This window comes from Neocloeon triangulifer, unplaced genomic scaffold (genome assembly GCF_031216515.1).
Source record: "Neocloeon triangulifer isolate White Clay Creek 2 clone unplaced genomic scaffold, ASM3121651v1 ptg000011l, whole genome shotgun sequence".
Taxonomy (NCBI): Eukaryota; Metazoa; Arthropoda; class Insecta; order Ephemeroptera; family Baetidae; genus Neocloeon; species Neocloeon triangulifer.
Window position 1 is genome coordinate 4473362 of NW_026775553.1, and position 22096 is coordinate 4495457.

The window sequence follows — 22096 nt, forward strand, 5'->3', positions numbered from 1 at the left end:
ATGTCTTTGAAAATTAATTTGAACATTTTAGAACAACAAATCTTCATATAAAGCGTTCTAGTTGGAAAGTTTACAGATATTTTATCGTTGACCACACAATACAGCTGGAGCACGCACAACAGCTGGGTGCTGGGTAAACAAATACACGGACGAAACGCTGTGCAAAATATTGTTTCGATTTAGATCAACTTAACACTATAATTGAATTTTCTCACAAAACCTATAATGATATTTTTTGAGGTATGTATAATTATTCATATTATTAATTATTTTTTTTTTTAAATATCTTTAATTTTTTTAATTAATTTGTTGTTAAATGATAATTTTTTTAAATAACTAAAATTACTGCTGATACTTTTCACTATTTTACTACATAAACAAAAATGAAAAGGTTTTTTGAAAAACAGTTTTAATTTTTTCAAAAGCTATTTATTAAACTAGTGTGATTTGGCGTTTGCTACATTTTCTCGAACAGCTTGACTTAAATTTCTTTGTCTCTTAGGCTGACTGACTAAAGATGGAGTCACCTTTCTTTTGCCTTGGTTTGTTGTGGATTTCTGCACCTCTGGTGTATTGTGTTGCTTGATTTTTGGTGGACGGCCTTGTGGAACTTGAGCAGCACCTTTCGAAACACCCTTTCGTCTTCTTGCTCGCCCACTTGACTGAATGGGAATTCGTCCACTTCGTGAGCAGACAGAACCAATCTGCCGATAGATGGCAACAATGGAAGCTGTGGCAGCAGGTGCACTCTTCGGTTTGTTCAAAGCCTTACTTAACTTTCTTAGCAATTCGTTTGATGCATCAGTTTTGGCCAACTCGATCAAGCTGGCAAATGCATCTTTGCACTCATTCACCAAATCTTCTTTCTCAGCCTCATCAAAAGGATCAAGGTCTTGTTCTTCACTATGAATTTCGCATGCGTGAAGCTCTTCGTCAAATTCCACTTGTGCATCCGACACAAAATGAGCAACTATTGTTAAAGAAATTATATATTTTAAAATATTTTATTGTTTTTACATTAACCAACCATCTAAATTTGGCTCCTTTTCAGTTGGATCAACTTCTGTTCGGCCTAAAAAGAATTTCAAGTCAGGGCATTTGCTGCCGAGGGCCAAGCGAGCAAGTTCGAGTCGATCGCCACTAAGAAGTGGAGGAGCCGAGGGCATGGAGATGTTGAAGTATTTAACAAGCAGAGATTGGTGTTTGCAGAATGCACCACCCTCACCAACTGGACAGGAGCACACACCAATCTTTGAATGGACTTCATAAAAGGTGCCTGAATATGTTTAAATTATTAAAAATTTAATTATGTAATTGTTACCAAATTCATAAATGGTTTCTTATGTAGACAAATTTTGACATTGATTTTTTTTCAATTGGAATTTTTTAGGTCCCCAACACTTGTTTTAAATTAAATTCATAATTTATTAATATTTACCATTTCTGTTAGCACTTGGGACAGAAAAAACAAACTCCTCAATTTGTTTGATTGATTCAGGTTTGATCTTTTCCATCCTGCTTAGTAACTTGTGGAAGACAATGGAGTGGGCTGAGTGTCGATTATGTGCATGGTCAAGGAGCCGCCGCTTGTAGTAAGACTCCATGGGCCCAATTACAAATTCTACCAAGGCCACAGGATTGAATGCCTGCAATAAAATTATATTTCTATCTCATTCTTGTTATTAAAACTGCTAAATCAACAACCTTCATTCTATCAAGTACAGCCTCTTTAACAATTTTGATGCTGGACTCTGCATAGTTGTTGGTGTGGTTGTTTCTTAATAGAAGATCACTCCTTTTGTAAATAGCCCATTCATTTTTTCTTTTTAGGTACTTTTCAAACCGAGCAACGAATTTTTTTTCTGACTTCAAACTTTGGATCTCATCCACTCCTTTGTCAAATTCCTCTTGATTTGCAGCATAAACGACCTGAATTTAAGTTGCTATTAAATTAAATTTTAAAATTATAGAAAAGTAAATTAAATTATACTTTGTAAAATAGGCCCATCAGTTTTTTCCTCACATCCTTGGTAGAATTAGATAGGAGCCATTTCCATTCCTTTGATAATACATGGAAAGTGCACAATAGCTGGCGAGATGATGGCCACACAGCAGCAAGAGCTCCTCTCTCAGCAGAACTGTCATCAGTCATTGTAGTGAGGGGCTCCTTATAAAATTTTTATTGGGTTAATTTAAATATTATTTCTTTGATATTACACAATATTCTCAAACTGTATTCTTATTTAAAGTTTAAAAAATTTTAAATTTTTTACCGTATTTCCTCCAAATGCCTTTGGGCAATGATCTTTTACCAGGGAAAAGGCTAATTTATAGCAATCCTCTGATTGGCCATTGTGAAGCAGCAGGCACAATGGAAGAGCCCCTGCTTTTGAGGGAACAGTCATTGAGGTTAAAGTGCAGTGGGTCACATCAACACTTGATGTTGAATCTACGAATAGACTCTCTTTTGCAGATTCTAAGTGTTGCACCCTTTTCATGATTGGAGTCACGACCAAAACAGCCCAATTTTCATCCTTCACCGTCACATAAACTTGGGTGTCTAAGTAATTTTTTTTTTTAATTAAAATACAAAATATGTGATTAAATTTTTTGTTGCTATTTTAATTTATCATATGTACCTCTTTCTAAATAGTAGTTATTTTCGTTCTTTTCAATGATTTTCATTAAAGGTGAATCACTTTGACCTCCAAAGTTTTTTTTACTCCACTTCTCATGCATATGATGCACACACCGCCGTGTTGGATTGTGTGCATTATCAGCCAAATCAACCATTGCGTCAGCGGACACGAGGAGATCTTCGTGCAAGCGCCTTGCTTGCGCTGGGGTATTACCATCATCAAAATATGACATAAAAGTATCTTCGAGACTTTTGGGAACTCGGTTCAGTCGAAGCGTATCAGCACTTCTAAGGTGGTGATTGTGCACCCCTGTGATGGTGATCACTGCAGGTCTACTAATTCCATTTTTATCAGGCCTAATGTATTTGTCTTTGTTTCTTGTATTTCTAGTATTCTGCAAAATATAAAATTTATTTATTTATTTTATTTTAAATAAATTGGAAAATATTTATTGTTACAAATTAATTAATTAATTTATAAAAAACAATCAACAATGATATAATAACGAAAAAAACTATATAACAATTAATTCAACAATTCAAAAGTATTAATAAATATATAAATACCAGCTTAATTTTGATATCAAGCTTAGCCTTGCAGTCAGTGCTCCTTGTAGAATTTTCAGTCTTGTTTAACTTGCTGAAGTGACAATACCATTTTTTGTGAACAACAAACCTATAAAATTTATAAATATACTTATAATTTACATATTTATCCAGGCAAAATTATGTTATCTCACCTCTCGAGATTATCCCTTTCGTAAAGGACTGTCCACTGAGATCTACTAATAGCACAAATATCTTCTTTCCATTGATTGGCATCAGATTCATTTTGCAACATAGCCCTCAAAACAATCTTTTCTGTTGAGCTCTCCACACAGATTGTATTGAAGGACGTGGGAAAAATATTTTTAGTGGGACTTGCTACTGCCATTATTTAATAAGAATTTTTTTCTTTTCATTCGTCAGAACAAAAGGCCAAAAGTAAACAAAAGGATTGATAATATTTGGTGCAATTGCAGTATGATCAAGTGCACGTGTATTGTGGAGTCAACAATAAAATATCTGTAAACTTTCCAACTAGAACGCTTTATATGAAGATTTGTTGTTCTAAAATGTTCAAATTAATTTTCAAAGACATATTATTTTCATTCAGTGTCAATTAAATATTTTTTTTCAATTCTATCGCTTTCTTGACTGATTTTTTAATGATCAAACTCTGGGAATTTTGAATTTGAGCGCCAATTCCACACAATGCGCCCAATTGATGTGGGGTTCGGAATATCGCGGCCGGGGGCCCGTTAGAGGGCCGTCGCCGGCGAAGCCGGCGCGCAAAATTGGGCCGTTTAGTTGGCGTGGGCCGCCTATTTTAAAAACGCCCGGTAAAATTTTTAGAGCCAGTCCGGCACTGATTTTAAGAATAAAAATTTTCATTCTCAAGCGACAATAGATTGTGAATGCAAGCACTGCGGTAAGAAATGTTCACAATATCATATTCTTGAATGTAATGAACGAAAACTAAGCCTAAGAGAGGCTGCAAAAATCAAAATTAACTAATTTTGTACTTTGTAATAATTATCGAAACAAGCTTAATTGTAAAATTAATTTTAGGAAGACAAATTAGCTTTAGACACCCGTTGTACACCTAGTTGTGTTCAATAAATACTCTATCTATTAATTTATGCAATTGCTGAAAGCTTTTTAATGAACAAAAAATTATACCACGTCATAGATTTTAAAATTTTAATTTAATTGTAATCATTTAATGTCGACTAAAGGGAAAAAATTAAATTTCAATGAGGTTCTCTGCTGGTGCGGGATCTGTTGCCGCCGAAATTAACTTGTTCAAATGTGCGCGGCCACGAGAAAACATGGCGACCTTCGATGTCTCTTTCGTGAAAAACGTCTTCCCCTCCTCCGTTTGCAATTTCCCTTTTGTTGTGCTTCTGCTCTGCTGTTGAAAGCTGACATTGGCTGTTCTGGCTTTTTCACTCGTAACATTAAATTTAATTAGCGGATTCGGTAAGAAGCGGACTAGAGGAGCCGCCAGTGGATAGGGCAGACTGTCGCAGGTACGTGTGATTGTTACGCAAACGCATTAAAAATGATATTAACCGAAGCTCGTCTCCCTCGGAAGGGGTGTAATCACAGAGAATAAAGAGTTGTACATACAGAGAGAGCATCCTTGGTTAAATTTTGTCTCTTATGGGAGAGCGAAAATTTTGAGTTCAGCCTTTTGCCAGCAGAGGCGCTAGGAGCGATTATGACGTCACACGGCTCAGCCGTGTACATATATCTCACAGAGTATATATGGGCCAAGGCCAAGGAAATGGGAGAAGATACGGAAATGTACCTGCGAGCAATGAACCCATCATGCACTGGCGCCGTGCAGCCAAATTTATGCAGGTCCAGCGCGCAGCAACTAGTTGGTGTGGGGGTGCGTGCCTACGTTTGGCAGCATTGCCGAGGGAGCTGCGGAGGAAAAGGGATGAGTCAGTTGTTTGTCACACACTGACCATCACTGACCAGCACAATATATTTATGTGTTAAAATTTCACGTTGCTGCTTAATTTGCTGATTGAATGATTTTCTTGTGATACTAAGGAGGTGAGATTTTATTTATTTCCAAGTTGGACATGAATTAATCTGCTTTTCATGTATTATTTTTTTTTTTTTTTTAAGAATTATTCAATTTCATGGAACCAAATATTTGCGATGAAAGCATGCTGCCGGAACTACAGCCTGAACCCCCTGACCTTCCTATGCAAAAAGGAGACAAAACCCGCAGAGTGCAACTATGCACTTTGTGCGGTAGAAAGCGGCCAATTTCGGACGACTGCAGTGACACAACCCGCTTTCCTCTCTTTCGGTAAGATTTGCGTAAATATTTGATAATATTTAATATTATAACATAATTTAAAAATATTAGTATTTAATTATTATTATTATTATAAAATTTCAAATCCAAGTCATTCTTTTGATATGTAAAAATTTTTATGCCAATTTAAGCGCAATTTATATTTAAATTTACTTTAATGCCTAAATATTTTCAGGCTGCAAAATGTGAAAAAACCTGAAGTGAGGGAGCTGTGGACATCATATATTAAAAGATTTTACCCTTCTGTTACAATTGTGAACTCTCTTCAAGTTTGTGATTTACACTTTGAGATGCACATGATACAAGATTCTGGCTCTAGAAAAATACTAGTAGAAGGTGCCTTCCCCAGCATTTTTGTTGCAAACCAATTTAATTCGTCATACGCTGCAGCACGGAAAAGAATCTCAAGCACCCTCCCAGAAGTTGTAAGTGAAATATTAAAAAAATTTCAGTCAATTAGAAAATATCAAAATTGCCCAGTTTTATAAAAGAACACTTGTAGAGCACAACACCGGTCGAGATGAGAATTAATCGACACTCAGTCGATGCTATTGGTCTTAACTCTCGACCAGTGTTGGCAATTTACCACATTTAAAGAGTAAATGAAATATAAAAAATTGAAAAAAAAATGATCCGGGTATTAAAATATTAAAAATAAATTAGTTGTAAATGTATAAATAGAATATTAAAAATTTTTGGCATATAAAATTAAATAAATTGAAATCTACAATATAGATTATTATTAAAGCTTAAAATATCAAAACAAAACGTTCTCATTTTAGAAATATTTAGTTATTGGCAACAAAAAATTAAAATTATTATTTAAAAAAAAAAGATTTAAAATGTTATGCCAATATATAGCAATATACTGAATCATAAATGCGCGCGGTATAAAATATCAGTTCACGATACTACTAATTAATGAAAAATAAATTCTGAAATCCTACTGTGACCTAAAGGAAATTAAAAAATTAACACAAATCAATTATATTTTTGCCCTAAAATGCAGGCACCTGGATCCAAAAAGAGTCGTCGGAAGTTAATCGAGAGCTCCCTGTCAGGAGAGGAACCGCCTCGGCCGCCCTCTCTTCCGAATATGCAACTGGACGTTAGTGGCTGTGAACCTTCGCTTGATGCTTCTCTGGGTGCCGTTAATTATCCAGCTATCTACGAGATCGTCACAAGGCAAGATATTTATGATTTGATAAAAAGCCAGCAAGAAGCAGTTGCACAAACATTCCCTTCATTGGTATTTGCGGAAGAAACACCTATCCGTCAACACTTTAATGATGATTGTGCGTCTTTAGAATGTAAGTTAAATGAATGGATTTCTCGCGCTGAAAAACCAGAAACACGCGCTCCATTTGAAATCAAATTTGAATTCAAAAAACTACAAAAAACATACAGTCTGCGCTGGAGATATTACATGAAAAACTTGGCTGTTATTCAGAATAAAGAGGAAATAAATCGGCATGACGAGGAAATAAACAAATACAAAATTATTAATGATCAATTGCTGAAAGAAAATGGCAGAGTAAAAAAAATTCTCAAAACTTTGCAGAAAAAACTGAACCGAAGTAATGACAAATTGGTTTCTATGCAGGAATTAATAACAAAATTAACAGAGGAAACCATTTTTAGCCCAGAAATTGATGAAAGGCTGAAAAATCTCCTTCCGGCAACTGGCTATGCTTTTATGCAGCGAATTGGCAAGCAGGCGACTGAAGGAGCAAACAGAAAAGAGCAGTTCACTGAAAAAGAAAGAGAATTTGCTCTCACCCTACACTTTTACTCTACTTGTGCATACGAATTTGTACGCAGTAATTTTCCTTTTGCTCTGCCATGCGTGCAAACAATAAAAACTTGGTTGCGTGCTAATCCTACTGACGTTGGGATAAATGAAGTTGCTCTGAGCATATTAAAAATTCGTGCAGACGAATATAAAGCTAGGGGTGAGCAACTGTATGTTGCTTTCAGTTTTGACGATATGAGCGTGAAAAAACAGCTAGATTTTGATAACAGTAGAGTTTGGGGCTATGCAGACATGGGTACTAAAGAGGGCGAAAAACCCATAGTCGATGTTGAAGCAAAAGTTGCCCAATATGCGCGAGTGATTTTAGCCACCGCAATAAATGGAAGATGGAAATGGCCATGCGCGCTTTATTTTGTGGACTCGCTAAATGCTGTTGATAGTGCAAAAATTTTAAATGATTGCATTTTGAAGGTAGAGGCGACTGGAGCTAAAGTTTTGTCGGTGACGTTTGATGGCACTCCAACAAATATTGCAACGGCAAATGAGCTTGGCGCTAAATTGAATGTCCACGAAAATCCTCAGCATTACTTTCCTAATCCCACAGACAAAAATCGACCAATCTACGTATTTTTAGATGCATGTCACATGATAAAATTGGTTAGAAACTGTTTTGGAAGCAAAATTATATACAGCGGGAAAGGCAAAATAGATTTTACATATGTGCGCAAACTTCACAATTTTCAGATTCAACAAGGTTTGCATCTAGCTAACAAATTGAGAAATAAACATATAAACTACCATCAAAATAAAATGAAAGTACCCATAGCTGTACAGACTTTAAGTCAATCTGTCGCCGATAGCATCAAATTTCTAATGCATAAGGGACATAAAGATTTTGAAAAAGCAGAAGCTACAGTAGAATTTTTAGAAATGTTTGATTCCCTTTTTGATATTTGCAACTCAAGAAATCCAAAAACGCTTGGTAAAAAGGCTCCTGTAGAAAGAAAAAACCACAAGGAGTGGTCCACATTTTTCAATACTGTCACAGAATATATTAAAAGTCTGAAATTAGAAAATGGCGTAAGCATTTTAAGATCAAAATCATTTACAGGCTTTTTCGGATTCATTGTCTGCATGAGGAGTATTTCTTCTCTTTATGAAAACTTTATAAAGGGCGGGAAGGGCAACAAGGAAATGCTTGGGTATTTGCTCACTTACAAATTTAGTCAGGACCACCTTGAAATGTTTTTTGGTGCTCTGAGAAGGAAAGGGGGTCATAATGATAACCCCTGCTGCAAAAATTTATTTGTTGCTTACAAATATATCAACACCCCAGCTGCCAAAATCGAAAAATTATCCGGATATTACCCTCTCTGGAGAGGATAATATCCGGATAAAAGTCAGTTTTGGCAACTGGGGCATTCACATAGAAATTAAAGCCTCGAGGAATGGAAATGTGACACCTGATGAGAAAGAAATTATACATGATGCACTTTTTTCATCAAAGAGGGCAAAGAAAAGAAGTGACTTCCATTTCAGTGGTGGAATGTTAGAGCTTGACTTTGAATGTCTTCAAGATATTGAGAGTATAATCAACTGTGGTGCAAATATTAATTTCAAGAACGAAAGTTATCTGGCACCAAATTCACAAATAGCAAAACAGTTTGAGCATGACTATGAGATGGATTTGGACAAGAACCTTGATATTGTAGGCTATATATCAGGTTATCTCACTCTAAAATTCAAGAGAGAAGTGATGTGCCAAGATTGCCTCGAAGCATTTGTGATTAAGGATGAACGCCCTAATGATATGCCAGGCTGTGCTTTGATACAGCAGAAAAACAGAGCTGCGGCAAAATTTGGTTTGAGTTTCCCTACTCAGGACATGATAAATATTTGCATGGTTACCAATATGTGCATAAATGAGGCAAAAAATGCCATAAACGGGAAAAACTTGAATGCAGTTGTCGGGAGAAACATCCCTCAAAAGGTCGCAAACAGACTGTTGCAAACCAAGATATTTGTTGATTTCCGAGAGCATTTTGCCACCCACGGTGAGAATGCGTTCATGACTTTGATAACAGACGTGAGCGAAAGGTACGTAAAAACAATGTTGCACCATTTGACTAAGACAGAAAATTGTAAGGTTATATCAAAACGTCATGCTCGGAAAAAAATTACTCATTTTGAAGGCATGTAAAAAAGCATGTCACAAAATTATGTAATTACGCATACTATGCTCATCTCTGGACGCAAAGTCTACGTAAAATTGTACAAATAATTCCGTTTTAGCACTTATACTTTTTATTTTAATGACTGATAATTAAAAGAAAAATTTTAAGTTCAATTGATATAACATTTTAAGTGAAATTATTTCATTGATATTACTTATGTTTTCAAATAAAAGATAAAATTATATTATCTGCGTGTTCTTCTTCACAAGCTGGCTTTGTCTTGGAATATGAAAAAAATAAATAAATGTGTGCTTATACCGTCTTGAACCGTCCTATGAGTAATATGTCAAATGCAAACGGAAAAATAGTCCATTGGCAAGTTAATATAAATTTTTTGTTTATTATGCTAATCTTTGATGTCTAGTGCTAAATATGTCTAAATTATTATAGTAATTTCATTTCATTTTTATGTGATTTTATTGCTGAAATGTTTGTAATAGTTTTAATATATGTATATGCTTCATGTTTCCATTAATTTTTCCGCTCAATTGTTTGAATGATAATGACATGAAAATAAAAAATGTTGATACAACACATCCAGCACAATTATATTCTGCCTTTATACTTTTTATGAATTTAAAAATCTGTGTGTATATCCATCCTGTTTTCAATTTATCAATAAATAACATTCTAAAAATAATTTTTTATATTTTATTTAAATAGTTCATAAATAAAAATTTAAAATTAAAATGTATTAATAATAAAATATATAAAACTTTAATTTAAATAAAATAACATAAACAATTTAAAACTTAAAACTTCATATTTTGTCAGCGCGATGCAGAAGAGAAGGAGAGCCAAAGCAGTCTGGCTCTCTGGCCGGAATATTTATTTGGGAAAGGAAGAAAAAGCAGAGAAGGAAATCATCGGAGTGGAATAATGTGTTCACTAACAGCCAGTAGACCAGCTCGCGCGAGTAGTGGTGTCGTTTTTGCACCGCGGTAAAACCTATAATAGGTTCGGTAGGTTTATTTTAACAGGTAACAGGTTTAGGTAACCGGCTATATATTTTAGGTATTAGGTTCACCTAAACACCTAAATCCAAAAATTTTTCGCGCTTCGCGCGAGTGTTACTTTCCTTTTCTGTCAGCAGATGGCATTGTCATGTCTCTCCTCAATCATATTAATCATAAATGTCTTGTGGGTCTTATGTCTTGTTTGGTCTTGTTCTAAATGTATGACTAGACTCCCCTCCCCACTCTTGTTGGAGACTTGAAGAGTCAGAAAAGTCAGGAAAAAGAGAGAACCACGCACTTACCCAGACCAAGACCAAAATCACCAAAACAAACTAACGCGCAGATCCTACGACGGCACACGACGCAAAGAGAAGAGAAACAGTACTGAGCGGAACGGAACAGATTTCGACAGAAAGAAACATGGCCTTTACATTTAACTTCATACTTGATAGAGTTTGGGACGCCCCTGCTGCATGTGCGTGTTTTTTCATTTGGAGTTTTGAGACTTTGGTGGACTCAATTATTAGAGTGAGGGTCCTTCTCGCCGGCTACGATTTTTCTTAACCTGTCTTTTGCTTTAAGTTCGCTGTGGAATTATGAATAATAAGGTGTAATATTTTTTATTTTATAAAAGCTAATTATATTTATAATTATTTGTCGTTGCATTCATAATATCCCGCTAATTTTATTAATTTTTTAACCATTCACATAGGATTAAGTTACATACAAGAGCCCTTTATTTGATTTTAATACGCACAATGCAAATTTTTATCTCTTAATTTTATTTCACAGAAGCGCAGAGGACCACGCGTCAAAAGCACAGCCAAAAAGAGATTCCGCTCGGCAGGAAAAGATTTGTGGGTCTGTAAGCTATGCCGAGAAACAATCCCCGGAGGTGGCGGAACAACCAACATGTGGGGTCATCTGAGAGCACATCACCCACCTGAATTCATACTCTGTGAAACAGAAAGGCAACAATTGATCAAGGCTCGGCTGCCTGCAGGCCAACCATCAACATCGACGGAAGCAATAGATTCCGAGGAGGAAGACGTGTCCGCAATCCTTCCTTCGGTAATAAAAATTTACTTCCATGATTTTTAACCATTTGAGACATTTTATTTTCTCTTCGTGTATAGAGTACCTTAGAGGAATCTGCCAAGGAACCAAATTTGCTTAGTATGGGGTTTTCAAAGCGTGTCGAGTTAGTTGAGCCTTCCTCTTTGCCCAAGCAAACGCCATGTAAGATAATTTAATCTCTTAATTACTTATTAACTTATTTAATATTTTATTGATTCAAAAATTAAGCTACTTCTATGATGCACCCCGTTTTGAAGGAGAAAAATGAGAAGCTGTATAGCCTCCTTCTTCACATGTTGGTCAATGATGCCAATGTGGATGCCTCTATTTTGGACAACGCTGACTTCAAAGCCATTATCCAAATGGCTTGCAAAAACTTCCAAAGGATTTGCAGCCTTTCTTCAGTATTAATATTGTAGTTATTTTTACTTTTTTATGAATTGTTTTAATTTTTCAGTTTGAAGAGACTGTGCACGACACACATGAGAGAAAAATTGCCCATCTCCGTTCCAAGATTGAAACCATTTCATTGTGTTCACTGTCCTTCCAGACCCAGTTAGATGCCGAGGGCACCAAGTACTTACTAGGATCTATCCGATTTTTTGGTAAATTAAAATTTTTTTTGGTAAATTTCAGATCTTAATTAAATATAATCTTTGTAGATCCGTCAGTAGATGATTATTTTTCATCACTCATCGGCTTCCTAAGTCTTGAAAATGAAGATTTTACAGAAATTTCCAGCAAGATGGAAATCATCACAAGCGAGTTTTCCATCCAGTCATCACAGATTGTATCTGTGACACTGGATTCTAATAGTTCCTTAAAAGAGTCCGCATTGATTACTTACCCTGATTCAACACTAATTTACACAATTACATCTCTACTTGATGATTATCTGACAATTGCATCCGTCCAGATTTCGTCAATTTGGTCAACGACAAAGGCACTAGATCTGTTTGAATATTTCAAGTTAGTATCATGACAGCAACAATATACAGGAAAATTTCATGACGCCTTTACTAAAAGTATATATTTTTATTTTACAGAGAGCCCTCACACCACAGCGGCTACCTGAGTAGCACAGGCAAAGATGTCGAGGCATTCATTAAGAGCAACACTGAGTATGAGAGACTTCGGACTGTGCTACTTTTCAATGACGAAATTTGTGTGGCTCATTTAAAGGAAGACCACTTAAGCTTGCCAAGCACATTGTCCAAGAGTGAGTTGGAAGAGCTGAAGGATTCCTTTGCCTTGCTTGATTCAATTTACTCCTCAAAAGCTGCAATTGAAATTTTTGGGAAATTCGCTGAAACGTCTAAATTCTATCCACTCAAGAATGTTTTCCTTGGTAATATAACTTTTTTAATTATTTAATTTCTAATTTAATTGTGTTTTATAGGTAAACTTACTAAAGTGGTTGTGTCTACGTCCAGTGGAAAGGATTTACAATCAAAACTTTTGAAACTAGCGGATGAGACGTTGGCTCAGCCAGACTCTGTTTTCTGCGCCTTATCTACACTGTATGACTCTAGGATGAAGAAAAGTCATAGAATCACTCCTATGGTGTACCAGAAAGCATACAAAGAAGTCGAGAAAACCATCAGTGAAAAACTGAAATCTGACACAAATTCCACTGCTAATTCTTCGACCCATGCAGGTATTAAATTTCGTCAGATATTTAAATTTTAATTGCAATGTATTCTTTTATTTTAAAAGAGGAGGACGTTCTCGAAGATTTTTTCAACAACGGCGCAGAATATGGAGTTCAAAGAAGTATTGATACTGAATCGTCCCATTCTCAAGCTGCTCGCAAGGTATTGCAGTCATACCTTGATCTGCCTGCGTCTTCAAAGTCTTGCAAGTACCTCTCTTTTTGGATGGAAAATAAAAGTCATCCGATGAAAGATTACGCAGTGATGTTGGGAAGCTCACTGTGTTGGGCTCCAAACTTGTCAATTGCTGTTGCAGGTAGCCTGCCCAAAGAACACAAAATGAAAACGGTTTTCCTTAGACACTTCCCTGAATCTCTGTAAATATCTTTGTCTTTGCACACTTATAAAATGTGTAATATATGATTTGATTCATTTTCAATAAATAAAAATAGTGAAGAACAAAAATGCATACCCTATATTTAATGTTTTTACAATTCATACTTATAAACTTATATTTTAGATGAATAATCTTAATAAAAATAAAATTTGTATTGATTTTTGTTTATAACTGGAGCAGAGGCTGCATTTTTTTTTTAAATTTTGGTAATTTACTTATATATTATCTGTCGTAATAAAATTTCAATAGCCCAAGAGATCTCTTTTAGCTCACTGTAATGAATCTCACATAATATTTCAAAACCTTAGTGCTTCAGAAATTAATATCAAAAAGAATGTAGCACAAATCTTCAAATTTTATTTTATATATATCGGATATTTTTCATTAAAAAAAAACCTGTTAAATATTTGGTAATAAGAGTATTTATTGAAATCAAATTATGGTAAAATGAACAAGTTCTGATTTAATCATGACCTCGAAGATTTAACAACCTTTCCCAAAAACAGATCGGAAGACTTCGAAGACAAACTAGGCGGTTGATGTTAAGACTTGACAATTTGCTTCTATGCTTACGAGCGACCAAATTAAGCTGAGATACTCCTCTTTCACTGTCCACAGCAGAGCCTGGGACAGTTAACAGTCCTAAGGAAACACGAGCAAGTCTTGGATACAATGCTCTATTTTTAATCCAAAATTTCAGCGGATCATCATTGAAGTCCCACTTTGTGGCATTCTCGCATTCGTACTTCTCTAACTCCAATTCGGGGCTGACATTGATCTGAACCGAAGCTTCCTGATCCTCTCCAATATCAAAAAAGTCGTCAACTCTAAATACAAATAAATTTCTTGATATTTTTTTTTAACAAAAACTACGTTTTTTAACAACTTCTTACTCATCTCTTTCAGCAGTGGTATGGTTTTCTTCGTCAGCTTCCTCTGGCAAACTTATTTCTTTCATCTGCCTTAAAAGATAACTCCGAGTGCTTTCCTTAGCTTTTTCCGACAAGAGGTTTCGGAATCTGCAAAAAATAATAATTATAGGGTTAATATTAATATGATCAATAATCTTAAAATTTTAGAACCTTGAATCAATAAATGAAGCTGCTTGCAAAACTTGATTATTCTTCACTGCTTCAAAACGCTGCTGCATTTGCTCAATCAATCGTTCTTTCAGCTCTTTTGCCACCGAGTTAGTAGGATTAGAGTTCTTTAAAGTTGTCTCTAGGTATTCGACTGAAAATAACGCAGTGCTGCTGGTGACTTTCTCTGAACTGGAGAGTTTTCTGGTGATAACATCAAAGGGTTGGAGTAAGGGAAGACATTGTTTTAAGATTTCAACTGTGTCGTCTGTGATCTTTGGTGCTTCTGTTGACCCATCTCTTTTTACTTTTTTTATTTGTGGGTCTTTTAATGCGCTTGAGACATAAGGGTAGAGCTGTGAAAACCTCTTTATGCAAGCATATGTGCTATTCCACCTCGTTTTTACAGCCTGAATGAGTTCTAGGCTTTTGCCAGTTGCTTCTCTCTGCTTCTTCCTCAAAATGTTCATGGCTAAGGAACTTCGCTTAAAGTACGTAACCACTCCTTTCACATCATCAACAAGCACATTCAACACTCGGCATTGTGAATAGGCTGATGAAACAATATTATCACAAACATGGCAAAAGCAAGGAATGTGGTCTTTGTCCATTAAATCAGCAGCTTTAATTAAATTGCTGCCCCCATCTGTTGTGATTGCCACTATCTGAGATTCTGAGATATTGTTGGCTTGGAAACAGCCAGTAACAATTTCCTTTATATTTTCTGCAGTGCCTCTATTTTCAGTGTGAATTGCGCCCAAAGTAACTGATGTCAGAGCATCAAATTTATCTATTAATTAAAAAAATTTATAAATGCATATAATACAAATATAATATTAATTTCTATACCTAGGCACTTCATTGTAACAATTAAGAAATTGCGGGTTGAGTTTGTCAGAGTTGCAAGGTCCATTGTCAGTCCTAACCTTTTCCCGTCCGTCAGTTCACTTACAAATTCTTTTCCTTTTTCGTAGACGTGCTCAATTTTTGATGTGATCTTTAAATATAGGAATTATTAAACATACTTTACAAATAATTTATGAAATAATAGCATTTACATCCCACAAAGCAAAATTTAATTAAAAATTAATTTTTCATTAATTAAATATGTTGATGCATTAATGCACTCCATTAATTTTTCATTAATTTTGTGTGACGCTTTTTTTACAGTGTGGCATTAATGAAATCATTAATGAGCAACATTAATTACGCATCATTTCAAAATTATTGTTTAAATTAATACTGGTTTGCTCAAAATAGCTACTAATGTTTCATAATTAGTGTATAATTAATTTTTAATTAATTAGTCATTAATGTTTAAATAATTTTTTAATTAATTAATAAATCATTTCATAATTAATTTTTTGTTAATTAAAATTTGACTGTAAAATTGGTATATCTTACAATATTTTGGTTGCATTTACTGTTGTGACAACTTTTTTTATACAATTGAAAACACTAAAAAATTAAATACTAAATGCTCCGTAAAACTCAATAGTTAAAATGTGGGAACTAAATGAATTATTATTAATTTTCCGTATCTCCTTGTCTTTAATTATTTTATTTAATTATAAACTTTTTATAATTTATTTAAGTTGAAATTAAAAATTCACAACAATTCATGACATCCGAAACAAATTTTGTAAGATACTCACAAGTTTGCAGACAAATCCATAGATCCAAAATGTCTGAAATTGAAATAAGTAGAAAGATAATAATTGTTTTATAAGACTATTAAATTTATTTACAAAAAAACAATAATTATTGCCACAAAATTTTATAATTATCACGTTCTTTACGCTGAACAACTGCGTCGGGTTTCATTCATTGGACGAAATTGTCCCTGGAAACCGTCTTGCATCTCAAATAATAGGCAGGCCATTTGTACAAAAACCTCCAATTTTTGTGTCCACAATAAGGATTGGCGGAGTCTGCAAAATGCATAAATTTTATGAATACAAAATATGGTTATGTCTCAGGTTAATTTGATGCAAACCCACCTTTTTATTATGTCGGCAGAAATTTAGGAAGCTACAAAATTCTTTTTAACTGCAGACGGTTAGGCTTCATTCCTCGATTTTACTTTTAATCAGACCACCTAAAAAATATAACTGAAAATTAAAAACAAGTATATTTAAACAAATTGATTGCAAATATAATTTAACTTACAAAAAAATATTCTTTTCCAAAAGTCATTCGGCAGCGTGACGGGAAGTCGAAGTCATCCGATTGTCAGCTGCGCTGGCATGACCGCTCTTTTTAATTGTCTCTCGAGAGATTTGCGAGGGCGAAAGAGATTCATCTCCTCACAGGGCAGGTGCAGGGTGGGATCTGGCAATCAAATGTGGCAAAATCCGTCTCGATGCGGCGCGCTGCTCTATCAAATCTGTAAACATGCGATGTAAAAAATATTTTTTTTTTAAATATAGCACGCGTTTCAATTATCTGCTAATTTCGAATTAAATTCATGTAAAAATCAATTACCTTTTACTTTTCCTTCCAACACGCGGCTTCAGCGCGGCGAGAAGCACAAACGGGGACTCGATCACATCGCGGCCCAAATTTTTTGCCAAAACTCACGGCGCGGCTGCGAAAATGTCGAGATCCAGCGTCAAACCTTCATTTCCTGCGAGGGCAAACGTTGAGGAAGGCGTGTGGTGACCTTAAGCGTCCGCGAAAGGGCCCATAACCCCCGCGCGGCACTTGCATCGGCCCGAAATTGGACGAAAATCGGCAGTTGTATGAGCGACCCAACCGTTGTCAACAGTCACTTTGTCGATTTTGAAAATAGCGGCTTTCCCCCACCCATTCTGATCACGCGCACTGAAATTTGTCTAATTATCACCAATTAATTTGTCATTGATTATAAATTAATTAATATATATAATTAGAGTAATTAATTAATAACTATTTACCAAATAATGAAATAAAATTATGAACTTAGAAAATTTTCTTCAATTTTGATTAATGAACTAATTAATTATTAATCAATATATCATTACTAAGGGTCAATAATTTTTCATTAGTTAACCTAAAAATTTTAAATTAATTAATGCATTAATTGATAACTATTGACAAAAATTATTAACTTTCAAAATTTTTATTCAATTTTGATTAATGAACGCATCAATTATTTAACAATGTCAAATTAATTGTGGTAATTAATTATTAATTATTTTAAATAAACAATGTGCATCATTATTTTATAACTATTTATTTAATATTTAAAAAAATTATTTGCTTTGGAAATTTTCTTCGATTCTGATTCATGACATCATTAATTATTAATCAATGTATCATCAATTGAAATAAGTAATTTTCAATTAATTAACATAAATAATTTGATTAATTAATTAATAACTATTTATGAATTAATGATAAAAAATTATTATCTGTGGAAAATTTTCAACAGTTCAGATTAATGTACACATTAATTATCCAACAATGTTAAATTAATTGTAGTCATTAATTGATTACCAATTAATTATAAATTAATGTGACATTAATTTTTAATCATTAATGACTGATAATTAATTAAAAATTAATGTTCGATAATTTGGCATTATATTTTGCTTTGTGGGATACAGCTGTTCGATGGGGAACATGATAGGAGGGGACCATGTATAACATAAATTCTCGGAATAAGTCATGCTCTACAACATCGAATGGTAAGTTTGCTTTGACAATCAACGAGGCTAAAAAAACATCCAAAGTGTTGTGAGAAATGACTCGTCCCTCGCTTGTGCTCATTCCTGGGGCTCCATCCAATAATGTGGCAGTCGTATTGGAAGTTTTTGCTTTAGCTGATGAAGCCAAGCGAATATATTTCAGGTCTCGGACCTCATCTTGCGTGTTCTTTGGCAGGCAATGTTTTAGTTTCCTCTTACGACCCATCCTTAAAAATTACATTATTTTAATTTTCAAAATACTTAAACTTTTGCAAATCACTTTCTACTTTTAAAGTTTTTCTTTACCTTTATATTAAAAGTTCAATCCGGTTCAAGTCAAAATAAAAACACGATGACAGCTATTAAAATTATTGATTATTGTCTTCTTTGGCTGTTGTGGGTTGTGGCTGACAACAGCTGCAATCGAGTCGAGTACATATCGGTTATTATGGAATTATTATTGGATTCGATATTGTATCGGCATCGGCTGTAAAGTAAGTCAAACAATGCTGAATACAGGAAATGAACAGAGGAGGTGTGTCACGTACCAGTTTTCTATTTGATAACATTGTATACTTGTAGCACCGTAACAACATTTGAGGCAACAAGATTTGAGGTTTCAGAAGCTCCGCCTTTTTTCATAACTCATTTTCTGCAACGTTCTGATCCGAAAACTTCCGAACTCCTAAGTCAGTTCAGTTCTTTATGTCAAAATTTTTTTTCAGTCATTATCAAACTCCAAACCACTCTTGATGACACGAATTTTTTGTAACCTGACAAAATTTTTAATAGGTGATGCTAAATTTTTTAGGTTTTAGGTACAAACCGGTTGCACAATAAAACCTATTGAACCTAAATAACCGGTTATTTTTGATAGGTTTTAGGTTCACCTGTACCTAACGCGACACCACTACGCGCGAGCTCGCGCCAGCTCAGTTGCTCAGTGCGCGCGCACCTCCCCCTCAGTTTCTCTCCGAGGTCAGTTGCAGTCAGTTGCAGAGGCAGGCGACACTCGCGCATAGGGGATTTAACAGGGATGCTCTCTCTGTGTGGGTGTAATTGTGTAGGTCGGTCAGTCATCAGTAGAGAGCAATGGCGGCCGAGACGACGGCGGATGCCACTCGACGGCTCAACGTGAAGAAGCAGACGCTGGACGACGCTTACGCGGCGCCGGCCAACTTCCTCGAGATCGACGTCGTCAATCCCATCACGCACGGCGTCGGCAAGAAAAGATACTCCGACTATGAAGTCCGCATGAAGGTGAATAAAACCCAACAATCACAACACCAATTGCCCAATCCTACTAATTTGTGGTTATCCATGCGACTTTATTAATCATCCCCATCGCATCTTGGGATCATGACGCAGCACTTCAATCTTGAGTCTTTCTTCATTTGCATAACTCAAATGCCGCACAAAATTTTACATTTTCTTAATATTTCAATTGGGCTATGTAGAGAATTTACTAGGAAAATAATTGCCGGCTTGTGGACCTTTTTATATTATATTCAATTGTTTAATTAGAGAGGAGTTACTTAAACAAGTTTTGCCCTGAAAGGCTTCAAATTTTTATTACGTATTGCGCCTGTTTAAGCACAATTTAAATGTACACTTTGCAAATTCGATTTGTTCTCACCGTTCTCGGTTATTTTAATTATTTTTTTTTTGCTTTTGTAGAAATATGTATTTGTGGTCGAGGTTCAATATTGAGGATGAGGTTTCAAATTTGCATACAAAGTCTAATTTTGAAATTCGAACTAATAAAAAATTATTTCACATATTTTTACAATTATTTAATTTTAATTGATTCACTTTTCATTAGTAAATTTTTTCAGCAATTCTAACATAATTAATCTGCTTGTTCTAGACCAATTTACCAGTTTTTAAGACTAAAGAGTCCAGTGTAAGACGTCGGTACAGCGACTTTGAGTGGCTCAGAAGTGAGCTTGAGCGAGACAGCAAAGTAAGGAAATTTAAAACTTCATCATGTGTGCCTAATTGTTTTTCTTTTAGATTGTGGTACCTCCTCTACCTGGCAAAGCTTGGAAACGGCAACTACCTTTTAGAGGAGACGATGGAATTTACGAAGAGGACTTTATCGAGGAGAGAAGGAAAGGACTTGAACAATTTGTTAATAAGTAAGCACCATTGATTTGAGTAATTTATTTTTAATCTGTGAAAATTTTCAGAATTGCTGGGCACCCTCTTGCTCAGAACGAACGATGCCTGCACATGTTCTTGCAGGATCCGGTGATTGATAAGAACTACGTGCCTGGCAAGATCAGAAACACCTAAGGAAGCAAAAAGGCCTCCAGCTCGCGAGTGCAATTTTTATCAAACGAGTGTTGAGCTGTCTGTCCACGCGTCTGTCTCCTCTCATTTGAAATTATTACTCATTTGTAGCAAAATTACTCTTTTGTAAAATCGAATCCTCAAGATCAAGCCTCTGAGCAATATTATTGTGCATAATTATTATTGGAACACACACTTGCGTTTATATATATATATAAATATATATATATATATATATATTATTCTAGCTGTGTACATTACTAATCTCATTCATAGTCTTCTGTTTTAATTAATTACCTTGGAAGCAGACAAAGCTGCTGATTATTTTTTATGATACTTTGGTCGCAATTATATTAATTATATATAATATGGTCTGCAAGTGTGAATACTGAAATGAGTTTGAGTGTTGTTTTGTATTGATTCATTCCATTGAAATTTTGTTGTGAAAAAAAATCTGAATTTCTATAAATCGTTGATACTTCTCAAGCCATTTGGTGGGTATAAAATCGTCCCACACCCTGTTATTTAGTTATTTTGAAATATGGTGATTTGAATTTAAAATCGGCTTTTCCTCGATGGGTTTTTGTGAGTTGTTTATTGTTTAAGAAAAAACAATATCCTGCTCTACATGTTTCGGCTGCGGGCTGCAGCCATAATTCATGAGCTGCGAAAACATTTTGACAAAAATTAGTACAAAATTAAATCTTTTCAAAAATTATTTTTCTTTCAAATTGACAATTTTCATGAAAAATTATTTAAATTAACATTTCTTCACAAAATAATTTTTAACATAAAATTTGACATTTAATTAAAAATATTTTTTAAAACATGAATTTTCTTATAGTAATTTTGGTCAGAATATTTAAACGCGTGTTTTGAGCGTACCTTTCTCGGCGGTGGTCGAGAGAAGACTAAATTATTTTTCGGTTGGTTTTTCGGGTAAAAGATATGTTTTGGGATTGCATTGTATTCACTCGTCGCCACTGCTGTCTGCATATTTCTTTATTTTTTGCGCGGCCTAAGCTGATACCTGTTTTCGCAGCTCATGAATTATGGCTGCAGCCCGCAGCCGAAACATGTAGAGCAGGATATTGTTTTTTCTTAAACAATAAACAACTCACAAAAACCCATCGAGGAAAAGCCGATTTTAAATTCAAATCACCATGAATCAACCCTCGATTGTGAAATTCTACCACAATATTTTGAAATACTTTATATATTATAGAAAGAAGTATGAAATACACACATGATTATGATAAATTTTCATTGAAAATAAAGGAGATATCTTCTTGATTACACTGTTCAAATTTTAATACATTCCATGCAAATTTAGCTGCTGCTGCTAATTAATACTTGCTTATCCCAATTATAAAATTGCCAGCAAATTTAGCAGTTTTTGAATTCCGCGCGTTTTTCCTCTCTTGCCCCTCCCCCAATTCGACTACGACGAAGAAAATTAACGAAAACGATCC

At 34.7% G+C, this 22096-nt stretch overlaps 3 protein-coding genes and 1 long non-coding RNA gene across 21 annotated transcripts; 2 read left to right on the forward strand and 2 right to left on the reverse strand.

The window, feature by feature from the left end:
- The first annotated feature begins 30 nt into the window (after positions 1-30).
- On the forward strand, positions 31-4316 carry LOC132196192 (uncharacterized). 7 transcript variants are annotated; one of them, XR_009441738.1, is made up of 4 exons: positions 31-240; positions 503-1272; positions 1499-1592; positions 1831-4316. It is a non-coding gene; the product is annotated as an uncharacterized LOC132196192 (long non-coding RNA). The 7 variants fall into 7 exon arrangements; XR_009441741.1 differs by having other exon boundaries at positions 32-240; positions 503-975; positions 1052-1272; positions 1499-4316; XR_009441739.1 differs by having other exon boundaries at positions 36-240; positions 503-890; positions 1052-1272; positions 1499-4316.
- On the reverse strand, positions 426-4978 carry LOC132196189 (uncharacterized). Its single transcript, XM_059618670.1, has 9 exons — positions 3379-4978; positions 3206-3314; positions 2640-3033; positions 2274-2560; positions 1991-2167; positions 1705-1929; positions 1439-1646; positions 1028-1276; positions 426-970 (listed from the first exon to the last, which is right to left on the reverse strand). The coding sequence occupies exons 1-9, from the start codon at positions 3570-3572 to the stop codon at positions 438-440; spliced, it is 2376 nt and encodes a 791-aa protein (XP_059474653.1). The 5' UTR covers positions 3573-4978; the 3' UTR covers positions 426-437.
- Positions 4528-21922, forward strand: LOC132196188 (sorting nexin-12). 10 transcript variants are annotated; one of them, XM_059618666.1, is made up of 9 exons: positions 4545-4710; positions 11252-11530; positions 11596-11698; positions 11765-11940; positions 11994-12141; positions 12199-12505; positions 12583-12884; positions 12936-13193; positions 13253-13657. In XM_059618666.1, the coding sequence occupies exons 2-9, from the start codon at positions 11372-11374 to the stop codon at positions 13567-13569; spliced, it is 1770 nt and encodes a 589-aa protein (XP_059474649.1). In that variant the 5' UTR covers positions 4545-4710; positions 11252-11371; the 3' UTR covers positions 13570-13657. The 10 variants fall into 10 exon arrangements, with proteins under 10 accessions (XP_059474642.1, XP_059474643.1, XP_059474649.1 ...); XM_059618661.1 differs by lacking the exon at positions 4545-4710 and adding an exon at positions 8668-10987; XM_059618663.1 differs by lacking the exon at positions 4545-4710 and adding an exon at positions 10130-10912.
- Positions 13996-19152, reverse strand: LOC132196190 (E3 SUMO-protein ligase ZBED1). Of its 3 annotated transcripts, none has more exons than XM_059618672.1 (9): positions 18881-19152; positions 18639-18819; positions 17149-18559; positions 16834-17050; positions 16665-16762; positions 15514-16595; positions 14668-15454; positions 14479-14604; positions 13996-14430 (listed from the first exon to the last, which is right to left on the reverse strand). In XM_059618672.1, the coding sequence occupies exons 6-9, from the start codon at positions 15575-15577 to the stop codon at positions 14049-14051; spliced, it is 1359 nt and encodes a 452-aa protein (XP_059474655.1). In that variant the 5' UTR covers positions 15578-16595; positions 16665-16762; positions 16834-17050; positions 17149-18559; positions 18639-18819; positions 18881-19152; the 3' UTR covers positions 13996-14048. The 3 variants fall into 3 exon arrangements, with proteins under 3 accessions (XP_059474655.1, XP_059474654.1, XP_059474656.1); XM_059618671.1 differs by having other exon boundaries at positions 16665-16775; XM_059618673.1 differs by having other exon boundaries at positions 13996-14412; positions 16665-16775; positions 18881-19151.
- Positions 21923-22096: the final 174 nt, after the last annotated feature.